The sequence below is a fragment of the Calypte anna genome, chromosome 3, assembly GCF_003957555.1.
Source record: "Calypte anna isolate BGI_N300 chromosome 3, bCalAnn1_v1.p, whole genome shotgun sequence".
Classification (NCBI taxonomy): domain Eukaryota; kingdom Metazoa; phylum Chordata; class Aves; order Apodiformes; family Trochilidae; genus Calypte; species Calypte anna.
Window position 1 is genome coordinate 74,215,017 of NC_044246.1, and position 13,557 is coordinate 74,228,573.

General features: G+C 44.0%; 1 protein-coding gene across 1 annotated transcript in view; it reads left to right on the plus strand.

Moving 5' to 3' along the window:
* The first annotated feature begins 408 nt into the window (after window positions 1-408).
* The window catches only part of ASCC3 (activating signal cointegrator 1 complex subunit 3), a 249,751-nt gene continuing 236,602 nt past the window's right edge, over window positions 409-13,557 (plus strand). Inside the window, exons 1-3 of the mRNA XM_030448254.1 lie at window positions 409-486; window positions 11,656-11,799; window positions 12,560-12,710. Of these exons, the coding sequence (XP_030304114.1) occupies window positions 11,710-11,799; window positions 12,560-12,710 (241 nt within the window). The 5' untranslated portion in view covers window positions 409-486; window positions 11,656-11,709. The remainder of the gene's footprint in view (window positions 487-11,655; window positions 11,800-12,559; window positions 12,711-13,557) is intronic.

The following is a 13,557-nucleotide window of genomic DNA, read 5'->3' on the forward strand; positions in this document are numbered from 1 at the left end:
AGCACGCGTGCAGTAATACTCGAACCGAGAGAAGAGCACGGAAGGCAGAAAGCCACGGAACCATGTCCGGGACAGCCCAGGGCACTAAGACGGGAGCAGAAATCCCGCCAGGAGCGGGCTCCGTGCTGCACTGGGTTGCGCAGGGCACAAACAGGGTCGGGAGCAGCACCCGCAGCCCCTCTGCGGGACGCGATTCTTTACACACGGAGGGCAAACGGGCGGCGCTCACGCAGCTGCGGCCGCCTTGGGCCCGCTCACAGCGCCGGCTTTCCGCGGAGCGGCAGGGAGCAGGGCGAGGGGCAAAGGCTTCGATGAGGTGGACGAGCAGAGCGTAACGGGCCGGGCCGGGCCACACCGGACCGGACCCGGCCAGGCCAGAGGGCTGAACGCGCTCCCTGCCGCACCTTCGCCCCGCCTGCTCGCTTTACGGCAGTGTCGCGCCGCGCCGTCTCTTAGCGGCAGCGGAACCGGCAGGCCGGAAGGCAGGTGCGCGTCGGGCTCGGGCGGGCGGGGGTCGGGCGGCTGCGCGGGGCGGTCCCGGCTCGCCGGGCTCCGGCGGCGGCGTGGGGCAGCGGGTGGAGCTCCCCGCACTCCGGCGGACGGAGCGAATGCTGCTTTCCGCTGTGGTGTTAAATGGCCAGTGCGGAACCGCGGTCTGGCCCTTCTGAGGGGAGCGTGGCCGCCGGGCCTACCCCGCCTCGGTGGTGCTGCGGGGCGAGGGAGGGAGGGGGGCGGCTGTTTCGGGGCAGCGCGGCCGCTGATCGGTGCGAGCCCTATCTGCCCCTCCGGGTAGGACCGGCCGCGGCGGGGGGGCAGGGGGAATGGGGCCGGGCCCTGCCGCCTGCCTGTGTGTGCCCGAGGTCCGGAGTGCAGCTGGGAGGGCGGGAGAAGATAGCGAATAAAGGCTGAGCCCCGCGCTCCTCGCCTGCTGTTTCTGGTCTTGGTCTCGGTGTGGTCATTGGAAAGGGGATAAGGGGAGTGTTGCTAAGTGGGAAACGGCACGGGGGTTGAATGGGCCTTGAATGCTTCCAGTACTTCCTACTGGCAGTAATGTAGGGAGCTACAAATGAATGGAAAACCAGCACGTGGTCGCCTTGAGTGTGTTTCGCTTTCGAGTACCTACTTGCTTCACTTTGATTGGTAATGGTAAATTGACAGCTTTGCTTGTAAAGTGTGTGATGATCTCTGATGTCCTAAGGTGTACCCTAAAGGTGCTTCAGGCAAGTGTATTATGTTAGAGTCCTTTATTTAAACTCTGTTATTTTTAATATACTAATGCTTGTGTAGGTCTTTTTCAGTCTTCAGGCTTTTTAAAGAATTGGCTGTGAAACAGTATTATTGAAATGGAACCTGTAATCTTCACTTTAGCAGAGAGGCAATCTAATGGTCAAGTTATTTTCTTGAGAAAAGATTTGACTTGAGTCTAGACAATTAGTAGGAAAAAATTACTAGAAATTCCAGAGACAATGCAGCAGGGCTTATGTATGTCTGCATGGTAGGCTGCAGAGATAACTTTTCTCTAAAAGCTAGTGTGGCCTTTGAGAGAGGTGAGATCAGTAGTTCTGAATCAGAAGATAAGAAATAGTCAAATGACTGTTTTGTTCTGCCAGTTCTTTGTGTGTGGAATGCTCTTTGAAGCTAAACCTGAACGGAGAGGTAGGCTTTCTATTTTTAAAACTTAAGAGGAGTGCACACTGCTCTTTTCCTCCCAGTTTTTTTCTTGTTCCTTCCTGTGGTTTTTGTTTTTATTTGAAACCTGTCAATGTTTCTCCTCCCAGTAAGCTATCTGAGTTCATTATATATCTTTCCTAGCAGGTAATGCCTTTTACAAATCTGGCCATTTCTGTTCTAGAATGGTTTGGGTTGGAAGAGGCCTTCAAGATGATCTCGTTCAAAACCCCCTGCATGGGCAGGGGCACCTCCCCATAGACCAGGTTGCTCAAAACCCCACCTGACCTGGCCTTGAAGGGAGGCTTTCCAGGGAGAGGGCATCCAAAGCCTTGGGGGCTCCTTGGAGCCTTCTCCAGGCTGAGCACATCCAACACTCTCAGCGTGTCTTTGTTGGAAAGGTGCTCCAGGAGTTTGGATTCCGCTGAGCAGGTGTGGGAAGCTGGATGGGCCCCTGCAAGTAACATATCCAAGAAAGGGAAACTGAAACTACAAAAGTAAAATAAAAAGACCTGCAGAGTAGAGAGAAGGAGGAGGTGAGAGCAATGACAGAGCAAAGACAACAAGGTCAGTGAAGAAGGAGTGGGGAAGGTACCTGAGCAGAGATTTCCTCACAGCCTGTGGTGCAGTGGCAGCTGTGCCCCTGCAGCCCAGGGAGAAGCATAAAGGACCAACCCATGAAGGATCATGGTGGGCTAAATGTACATTTGTAGTCTCTGAAGTGTCGCAGGTGGGCAGACATGGAGCTGCAGCCTGTGCAGGATCACGCAGAGGGGCAGATGTGGATCTGCAGCCTTGGAGGAGCCCATGGCAGGGGAGGTGACTGCTCCCGCAGCAGCCGTGACTCTGTGTGCAGCCTGGGCTGGAGCAGTCTGTGCCTGAGGGACTGCACCTGTGGGAGGGACTCATGTCCCAGGGGTTCCTGAAGGACTCTCTGCCATGAGAGATAGGGACCCTGCGTTGGAGCAGGGAAGGGCTGTGAGGAGTCCTCATCCTGAGGAGGAAAGAGAGGCAGAAACAGTGTGTGGGGAACTGACCCACACAGGATGGGCAAGGGATTAGACCCAGGCAGCACGGGGTTAGGAAGGGCAGGTCCTGTCTGACCAACCTGATCTCCTTTTATGATCGGGTGACCCGCCTGGTGGATGAGGGGAAGGCTGTGAATGGAGTCTACCTGGACTTCAGCAAAGCCTTTGACACCGTCTCCCACAGCATTCTCCTGAAAAAGCTGTCAGCCCACAGCTTGGACAGGAGCACCCTGTGCTGGGTTAGGAACTGGCTGGAGGGCCAGGCCCAGAGAGTGGTGCTGAACGGGGCTGCATCCAGTTGGTGGCTGCTCACCAGTGGTGTCCCCCAGGGATCAGTGTTGGGCACAGTTCTGTTTAATGTCTTTGTTGATGATTTAGATGAGGGGACTGAGTCCACCATTAGCAAATTTGCAGATGACACTAAGCTGGGGGGGAGTGTGGATCAGCTGGAAGGCAGGAGGGCTCTGCAGAGGGACCTGGACAGACTGGAGAGTTGGGCTGATTCCAATGGGATGAGGTTTAACACGGCCAAGTGCTGGGTCCTGCACTTTGGCCACAACAACCCCCTGGGGAGCTCCAGGCTGGGCACAGAGTGGCTGAGAGCAGCCAGACAGAAAGGGGCCTGGGAGTCTGGATTGACAGGAAGCTGAACATGAGCCAGCAGTGTGCCCAGGTGGCCAAGAAGGCTAATGGCATCCTGGCCTGTATCAGGAACAGTGTGGCCAACAGGTCCAAGGAAGTGATTCTGCCCCTGTACTCAGCGCTGGTGAGGCCAGAGCTTGAGTCCTGTGTTCAGTTCTGGGCCCCTCAGTTTAGGAAGTATATGGAGGTCCTGGAGTGGGTCTAAAGGAGGGCAACCAGGCTGGTGAAGGGACTTGAGCACAGATCCTATGAGGAGAGGCTGAGGGAGCTGGGGCTGTTCAGACCGGAGAAGAGGAGGCTCAGGGGAGACCTCATCACTCTCTACAACTCCCTGAAAGGAGGGTGTAGCCAGGTGGGGGTTGGTCTCTTTTCCCAGGCAGCTCTCAGCAAGACAAGAGGGCACGGACTTAAGTTGTGCCAGGGGAGGTTTAGGTTGGACATTAGAAAGAATTTCTTTACCGAGAGGGTGATCAGGCATTGGAATGGGCTGCCCCGGGAAGTAGTGGATTCTCTGTCCCTGGAGATATTTAAGAAGAGACTGGATGTGGCACTCAGTGCCATGGTCTGGTAACTGCAGTGGTAGCGGATCAAGGGTTGGACTCGATGATCTCTGAGGTCCCTTCCAACCCAGTCGATTCTATGATCCTATGATCTTTGTGGCCTTCTAGGTATTCCAAGAGCTCCATGTCCTTCCTGTGCTAGGGGTTCCTGAGCTGGACACAGTACTCCAAGGGAGAGAATCACCTCCCTTGCGAATGCTGCTTTTGATGCACGTCAGGGTTTAACACTGGCCCGGCAATTAAACGGAATGACAGATGCTCTCTATTAATCTCCCTCTCCTCCCTGATAAAGGAGAGAGAGTAAGGGAGAGAGACTTATGAGTTGGAAACTAAACTACACAACTTTAATCAAACAGTAATGATAAATAGGAAAAAATTGCTAAATATATACAAATATACAGGAAAACTGATACCATGTTCCTCCTCCCTTTCCCCCAATAACTCTCACGTCACCACCGAGGCTGCAGGGCAGCTCTGGGAAAGTCCAGGCTGGACTCCTGGGGTCAGCAGCAGTCGGGAGCTGGAGGCAGGACCACACAGATAAGGGCTGGCACGGATCAGGACCACAGGCAGGGGAATGGACCCAATCCTCCCAGGATGCTGAAGCAAACAGGACAGGCAAAGAAGGGGAAGCAGGAAAGGGTTTGACCCTTGTGATCCCTCAAATTTATATTGAATATGATGTGTATGGGATGGAATACTCTTTCTGGCATCTATCTTGTCCATTCCTCCCCAAAGGAAGGCTTCAGTTGTGACCTTTTTACTCCTTCTCTCCTTACAGAGGGCAAAATGTTCCTCAGAGCTGAGCAGTGTCCTTGGCTCTGCATACCAGTCTCTGGCTGTAACTATAAACATCGAGTGTTATCAGTACCAGAAGCAGACACTGTCTGAGAGACTTGCTGTTAATTTCAGCAAGTGCAGCTACTTACAAGAGACTTAGCTGAAAGCAAAAGTACAAGACAGAAAATCACCTTTATTCTGGCCCAAACCAGAACAATGCAGCACAGGATGTGTTTGGCTTTCTGGGATGCAAGCTCTATCCTCCACTTCATCCTTCTAATCCTGCCGTGTGTCTTCCTAGAGACAAGGTGCACAACAAAGACAAGAGTATTCTAGTGGAGTCTTTTAATACTGACTAGTGGAAGGGCAACATAGTATGTTTTATGGCATCACTCTTGTCTTTAAATACTGTCTCCTGTCTTTCCATGTTTCCAGAATGACAACTGACACTACAATTGTTACTTGCTCCAGTCTGTACATGTGTTTATGGAAAAACACATCTAATGTGTTGTTTCTTGGCGTCCTCTTTTTTGTGGTATCTTACCGTTTCCGTAAAGTAGTATATTTTACTGTGTGTGTTGGATGTGTTTCCTTCAGGATAATAGTATATTGTAATTTGGCCCCTAAAATAATTTTAGTCCCTTGTATCAGCATCATTTACAGATTTCATAAGCATAGCCTTAAATCTGTTGTCAGGAAGAACATTTAGAGTTGTAACATCTTTTTTTACAGAGTTAATAGAAAACTCATCCTTTGTAAAGTACCAGTTTCTATTTTTGTAGGTTCTAGTTAAACTACACCTCTTTCTGTGAAAAAAGTTTTAGTTTATAAATACTGAACTGAGTTCAGGCAGGTTCACGTTCTTCCTGCATGTTTCATTCCTCTTCTCTTACTCAGTTATAGGATAGGAGCTGCTGTTGAGGTGGAGAGGTGGTTAGGGGAGGGAAAGGCTCATGTTGTCTTTTCATTCGATGGTTATCATGTAAAGTTTATTTGGAAACTGTTAAATGTGTGATTAATCCTAGCTCATATTGGTGTTTTGACTACTGAACAGGTTTCCTTTTACCCTGTACAAAATTTGCTGGAAATGGTCATTACTGCAAATGACAACTTAATGTTTTCCTGGCAAATGTTTTTTTAGTAACAATTGTTGACATTAATGTTGAGCAATTTTCAGTGTTTCTAGTGTTTTTTGTTTTTTTTTAACAAAATTATGCTTCAATATTTGTAGACAAAAAAAAAAAAAAAAAGATTGACTCTCTAGTGTGGACAAACTTACCCAATAAACTTTAGCCGTTTAACAGAAAACCACTAATGCTTAGTTGGAAGTTTGCTAAAATATGATAGCTGGTGTCTGAACTAAGAAGGAAACAAGGGCTGGACCCACAAATAGATTTAGAGATTAGGCTTCATAATTCCAAATTGTAATCCTCAGAACCTCTGTTGTCACATCACCCTGTAACTCTCTTCAAATAAAATGTCTCTTGTAGAAGCCGGTAGCAGATGCTTGCATGATGTACTGGAAGAAATCTTATTTGAAGACAAATACAGTGATGCCTCTGCACTCATATTACCATTTTTATCAGTAGTCTGTGGTTTAAATAACTGATCCTCTGTCTCTAAGAGGCTGAGTTCAGTAACTACCAAGGTATTTGACTTACATTAATTCATCTGGTTATTTTTTGAGCATGCTTGAGCTTCTAGCCTTTTTGGCATCTTGTGGCAATTCATTCCCAAATTTAATAATTAAGGAAAGACAAGCAATTTGATACAGCTTTCACTTTCACAGTTTTATCGTGTTCCTCCTTACCATTACGTTCTGAGAAATACAAGTGAGTCATTTTGTATTTACTCATTCTTGCTTTTTAAACACCTCATCACGTCACAGAAATGAGCAGTTCCATGTTTATTGTAAGCTCAGTTCCTAAGGGGAACTGAACTCAGGGCATTCATTATGCTCATCTCCATGAGGAATTTGACTGTGCTCTGTTTGCACAAAGCAGTGTGAGTACGTTCTTCTTAATGTTTTGTTAATTTTCTTGTTAACTTTCATCATAGCTGTAGTGCTTTATATTTGTGGCTGAAGCAGTGTTGATTAACACACCAGTGTTTTGGCTGGTGCTGAGTGATGTGGATGTGTAGCATCAAGACTTTCTTTTTCCACTCTGCTACCCAGAGAGTAGGCTGGGGGAGCAGCTGGGACACCTCACCTAAACTGCCTGAAGGGATATCCCATATTATGTGTTGTCATGCAATGAAACAAAAACTGAGGCAGAGGAAACAAAGTTTTTTGGGGTATTCGTTTATTTATTTAGGGATATGATGAGCAATTTCTTTCACTTCTGAGTTTTTACTTTCCTTCCTCTATTAAACTGTCAATATCTCAACCCAAACGTTTTTGTTTTTTTTTTTCTTCCTCTTGTCTGCTTTGTCCCACTGTGATGGGGAGTGGTCAAGTGGCTGTTTGGATGTTTGGCTTCTGTTTGGGATCACCCAACCCTATCACTTTGAACAGACACCAAAACATGATTGAATAAGTAGCAGTGTGCTCTGATGCTGGTGTTGAAAGTTCACACCACTTTCAACAGAGGTGTGAAAGATTCCTGTACCTTCTGTTCCTTTAAGATTATTTCAGTCACTTGGTATAGGATTATCAAGTTTTACACAATTTTCTGTAGTTTATTGAAGATCCATTAGGCTAGGGAGAAAACCACGGAAGCCTTTATATGTCTTGAAAGATAGAGGATTTTACTTCATAGAATCAGAATGGTTGCCTGTGGAAGGGACCTTTAAAAAATTCTCTACTTCTCTCCCTGGGAGAGAAGTAGGATGCTTTCTACTAGACCAAGTTGCTCAAAGCTCCATCTAACCTGGCCTTGAACACTTCTACGGAGGGGGCACCCGTAGCCTCCATGGGCAGCCTGTTCCAATGTCTCACCACCCTCATATTAAAGAATTTCTTCCTAATATCTAATTTAAACCTGCCCTCTTCCAGCTTAAAAGCATTCCCCCTTGTCCTATCACTACATGCTCTTGAAAAAGTCCCTCCTAACTTTGCTGTAGTTGTCTGTGTCTAAGCAAACCTGTGTGTTTTCCCGGAGAGATGTTCCCGACTACACACTGAAACTGATGCTATTCTTGACTGTTCCTCATGTTACTCTGCCTTGCTTGCATACATGTGTTCACACAGATTTCCATTTCACATGTATTTCTATTTAACAGATCTTTCTAGAAGAGCTGTAATGTGATGATTTTTACCTCATGCACAATTACATTCAACTGAAATGTTGCTTGTGTTGTGCCATTAGTGGTATCTTTGCAAGAATGCTTTTCAGCAAGGTTATTTTCTAGTTCTTGCTTTTCTTCTTGGATTGCTGAAGGATTTTCATGTGTAGACACATCCATTCTCTCTTCTTTATGTAATGTGAGGTCAGCTCACTTTCCAAGATGAATTTCACTAATGCTTTGAAGTGAAGTGGTATGGGAGGCCATGTTCTGAAAGTGCTAACGTTCTCCTGTCAGAAGGGGAGTGATTGGATGACCAAGAAACTGTTCCCTGGCATGGTTTAGACATGGTACTAGAATGGAAAAGCTTGTTTTGGTAAGCTTTTCTTGTGGCCATCTACAGACCTTCTGTATTCTTTGATGTGTTCATCAACCATTGTCCTGGTTTGGGCCAGGATAAAGGTGGTTTTCTGTTTCTGTACTTTTGCTTTTAGCTAAGTCCCTTGTAAGTAGCTGCACTTGCTGAAACTAACAGCAAGTTTCTCAGTGTCTGTTTCTAGGATTGATAACACTTGATGTTTATAGTTACTGCTAGAGACTGGTATGCAAGGCCAAGGACACTGCTCAGCTCTGCATGAAAACATTTTACCGTCCAGGAGGATAAAGAGGTCCCACCTGAACCCTCCTTTAGGGAGGAACGGACAAGATAGATGCCAGAATTGACCAAACAGAGTATTCCATCCCATATACGTCACACTCAGTATAAATTTGAGGCATCACGTGGGCCGAGCCAGATCTTTTCCTGCTTCCCTTCCTTCACCCGGCATCCTGGAAGGATCCTGTCTGTTCATCTGCTTGTGGTCCTGATCCGTGCCAGCCCATATCTGTGTGTTCCTGCCTCCGGTTCCCGACTGCTGCCGACTCCAGGAGTCCAGCCTGGACTTTCCCAGGGCTGCCCTACAGCCTCGGTGGTGACGTGAGAGTTATTGGGAAAAGGGGGAGGAATGTGGTTTCCATTTTCCTGTATATTTGTATATATTTAGTAATTTTACCTATTTATCACTACTGTTTCATTAAAGTTGTGTAGTTTAGTTTCCAACCCATAAGTCTCTCTCCCTTATTCTCTCTCCTCTGCCTTCACCTGGAGAGAGAGATTAATAGAGAGCGTCTGTTATTCGGTTTAATCGCCGGGCCAGTGTTAAACCGTGACAAACCATGGAAGTACAATTAAATTCCAGTGACAGCAAGTTTACTTGCTATCACAGCTTTATAATGTTTAAAGGTTTGACTTGATCTGTGCAGATTTAATTTTTACAGACTACACAGCAGAGAAATACAGATTCTTTCTATTCTTGCCTTCCCATTAATGCTCAGAAGATAAAACCTTCTGTTATTGTTTTTCTGCTACAGTAAGCCTGTTATGCTTGCTGATTATTACTTTTACAAATTTTCATTTGAAGGTAGTTGCCCAGCTGTACCTGTGTGCAATAACCTCAAGTGGTTTAGTCTATTAAAATTTTACTGAGCATCTTTAGCAATTGTTACAAGCATTTTTTTTACCTTCTGAAGCTGAGCTGCAAAGAACCTGGCATCTCTGTGTCTGGTAGTTAGTGTTGGAGACTTACAGGACTATTACAGAGGCTTTCTTACTACCATCTGAAGAGCTCTTCTAGCATGGTCTTGTCAGAGCAGATATTTGATTATTTATTATTTGTATATTATTACAGCAGTTATTTTTGCTGAAGTGCATCCCATGTCCTCTTACCCATTCTTAGTGAGATGGATCATGCATTACGCAGGTCTGTTTTTCTTTCTCTCACTGATCTACCAATTTTTTATCGTCCCCCTACTTCCTTTGGACATGAACATCTGTATTAACTTTGGAGTAGGATGAATGCCTCAGGGTTGTTTTCAGCACTGTGCAAAACAGATGCATAGACAGATTCCTAGTAAGCTTTCTCCCCTTCCCTCCCCAGAGGCTTAGTGAAAAGGTTTGTAAGAGAGGTGAAGAGTCTGAGATAGTTCTAGGAACTGTCAAATTTTGTTTCATTTTCCTAAAAAAAAAATTAGCAAAATGGGCCCAAATGGGCCCTCGCTTGTTTGAAGGGGGTTAATATTTTTATCATGCAAAATTGAGCTGAATTTGAATTCCCATTTTGATTGCCCCTCTCCAAATACAAAATACAGTGGATCACTATTCTCACACTTTTTCTCAAGGGTGGATGGGCAGAAGAATGTCAGAAGTTAACCTTGCACCTTTGTATGTGAGCCCTTGTAAACAGGATTTATAATCTGCTGCCTTTTTGGTCCTTGTTTAAAACCCAGCAGATGTGGGCAGGTTCATTCAGTATTGTACTAGGAGCTACACTGGAATGACTTATGTGTCATATATCCACCGAAAATCTCAAAAGCAGTAATGTTGCTTGGCTCTTTCTGCTTCCGGGTTTGAATTTGGACATGTCCTCTCTGTCCCCTTCACAGTTAAATATTTTATATTTCCACATATTGTAGCTACATCATTATAACATTTGTCTCCAAAATATCATCTGTTGTGATAGCTTTTCTCAAAAAGCATATTAATGCAAGGTGGGAAAACAAGCAGACCTGTTAAGTCAGTGACATTTCTCTGTGACTGGAACGCTGTATCTGGGTTTGCTTTTGTGCTGTGTTGCAAAGGTGATGGCTAAAATACAAATGTGGTCATTAAATGAAGAAAAATGTTAAGGATAATTGGATTAAAATAGGGAGTTCTATACAGTATATGACTACGGGGGAGAGGTGTGTGATTTTAACTCTGTTTTAAGTTATTTAAATTCTGGATGGCCGATGGTCTTCAGGCATGCAAAGAATGATGCAGATCATTAGGTATGATTAATTGTTTCAAAAAGAGTGTAAAGCTGTATCTGTTATCTGCTACCATCAGAAACTAGCTGTACATTAGACTTTATTCATTAAATGATTCAGCCGTGGGCAGCTTTCAAAATAACTTGCAAAATAGTTTCAGTAAACAGCTTAGAACAAGAATGAGTTCAAATGGAGAACAGCTGTGTTTTGCTGTATAGATACGAGACCGTTTCACAGAGGAAATAAGAACATGTGAGAAATAGGCTGTGGTCCTGGAGAGAGCCCCATGCCCTGTGCATCTGTGTGTACACTCATAGTTGTAAGATGATAACCTCCTTTTGGCTTTCTGCTAGCCCTTTTGTTCCCTTTCTCTTATAATAGCTAAGTGATATGCATATTATGATTTTTTTCTTTCCTGTCATTATTTGCTTTGCCTGTTTTGCTGTTTAAAAATGGCTCAGTGGTTCTCAAGGAGGATGCCCTGGCATCCATGCCAGAGGCTTTTAAGGACCTGGAAGCTCCCAGTGTGGGCTGGTTCAGAGAAAACCTGGTAGGCTGTAATCTCTTACTGCTGCTGGGAGCTGATGGTCAGTTACCTAGCATTGACTATATTTTTATTGTGTTACTGGTGCTTAAGGAACAATAACCACTCGTTGCTGGTAACTTTTCTTTAGGCAGAAAAGAGAAGAAACTGCTTAGAGACCTCCACATGTTACCATGTCTTGCCTGCTGTCTGTGCCTTTCACCCATTGAATCCATTGAATCTTGATTATCAACATTTTGAGAGAGTTTTTAAACTTGTTTAGCTGAAATGCCAGTGCTTGCTTTAAAAGGTCTTTCAAGTTGGTGATGCAAATTTGTATTTAGAGCATTAACAAATTAATGTAACTTGTTTTGTTCTCACCTAGGTGCTTGAGCTGGGATTTAATTTCTCATCCTATGGATCACTGAAAGAGTAACAGATGGCCTTGCCTCGTCTTACTGGAGCTTTACGCTCCTTTTCAAATGTCACTAAACGGGAGGATCATAGTGAAGAATTAGCTGACTTAAGGGTAAAGATTTTTCTTTTCCAAAGCATAATTGAAAAGTGTTGGTGTATATATAGTAAGAATTGTTTACTTTCTTGTTTTGTTTTTCTGTTTTATAAGAGTAGGCAAGAAAGACTGAGCAGAGTGTCTGTAGTTTCCTGTGCATTCTTTCCCAGTGTCCTTGCTCAAAGTCAAATTTGCTGTAGATTTGTGATTTATGCTGGGCCCTTAGAATCATGATGTATGGATTGGGTTGCTTGGCTGTGTTATTACAGCCCTGCTATTTAATCTTTTCGGAAGTTGTTTAAGTTGAGCTTGGCTGGAATGTTTTTAGCTCCAAGCTTATGCAGAGCTGGGGAGCCAAACATCTCCCTCTGAATACCAAGTTCTCCTCAGACTCTTGTTGGGGGATGTTTAGTATAAATTTACTGACACTGAATTCAGGTGGCACTTTTTTCTTTTTTTTTCCTCCAAGAAATAATGCATTAAAGCAGTAGATATATTGTGGGAACCTGTAATGTGAAATGAATTTAGAATCTTGGGAGCTGTAAATGTCTTGAAGTTGCAACAGTCTGGCTTTACAGAAAATTCTGCCTTGGAAAGAGTAAAGAAATGAGATTGTGTGTATCCTTCTCCTATCTTAAGCACAGGAAATAGTGTAAACAGGTAGTAGGTAAAAAGTTTGTAATCATTACTACATAGTGAGTGTTTTTTTAACTGGTGCTTAACTTTAAAAGATCTTCCATGTACTAATTTGAGAAACCCAAATATTTTGCATTTTCAGACTAAAAGATCAAAATTACCGGAGCAGTTGCTGAAGTCTGATCTTACTTGGAAGAAGATAATAAAGTTCGTTGATGATAATTTGGACAAAAAAGAACACCAAGCTGTAAATGCTGATTTAAAAAACATATTACAAGCTGCAAAACAAATAGGTAGGTTTTCATTCTCTAGTAGTCTAATTATAGGCTGTTTTGTTGGGGATTTTTTTTTTTTTCAATCTACTTTTGGCCTGCCTGCTTTACTTACTGGTAGTTTTAGTTCTACCTTGATGCCAGTCTAACCCTGAAATATCTTTGGGACTCCAATTAGTCTCATGTGTTTATGCAAAGTACAGTTTTCTGTTTTATTCTGAAATGGTACCTGGTACAGTTTGCCATCAGCCTGTTTAAAGCAAAAGCAACAGCTGCTTTTGGAATGGTAATACTCTGAAAAAACCCCTCTTGTTATTATCAGTGTTAATTCCACATGATTATATGAGGAAAACCTGGATTGCTCCATAGGCAGATAAAAATGTGAAAACAGCGCTTTATGGTTAAAGTGTTTGATGTTGGGAAGGAACTAAATCATAAATTTCACATAAATTTTCATAAATCTGGAATTAAGCTTTTAAAACTGAATATACATTAGGGCAAAGAAGGTGTGAAAGCTTGATTTTGATTGGAAACTAATTCAGCTTTGGCTGTTAGCAGAATTTGACTTCATCAGCTCAAAGTGAGCACATGGGTTAAGCTCTAGCTGTCACAAATTTAAGATTTTTTCATTTCAGTGTAATAGGTGTATTTTCTCCTTTTCTGGTTGTGTTTCAAATATCTTGAACATGGAAAGAATTAATAGGTATAAATATATTTGCTTTGGTTTTTTGTTTGGTTTTTTGTTTTTGTTTTTGTTTTACACTACAGACCAGTGTGTTTTATCTCAGTCCAAATGTTTTCCTTCTTCGCATGTTTCTATTTCTCAACAGTTCTTTTGGAAATTCCTAGCAAATTAAGAAAGGAGCAA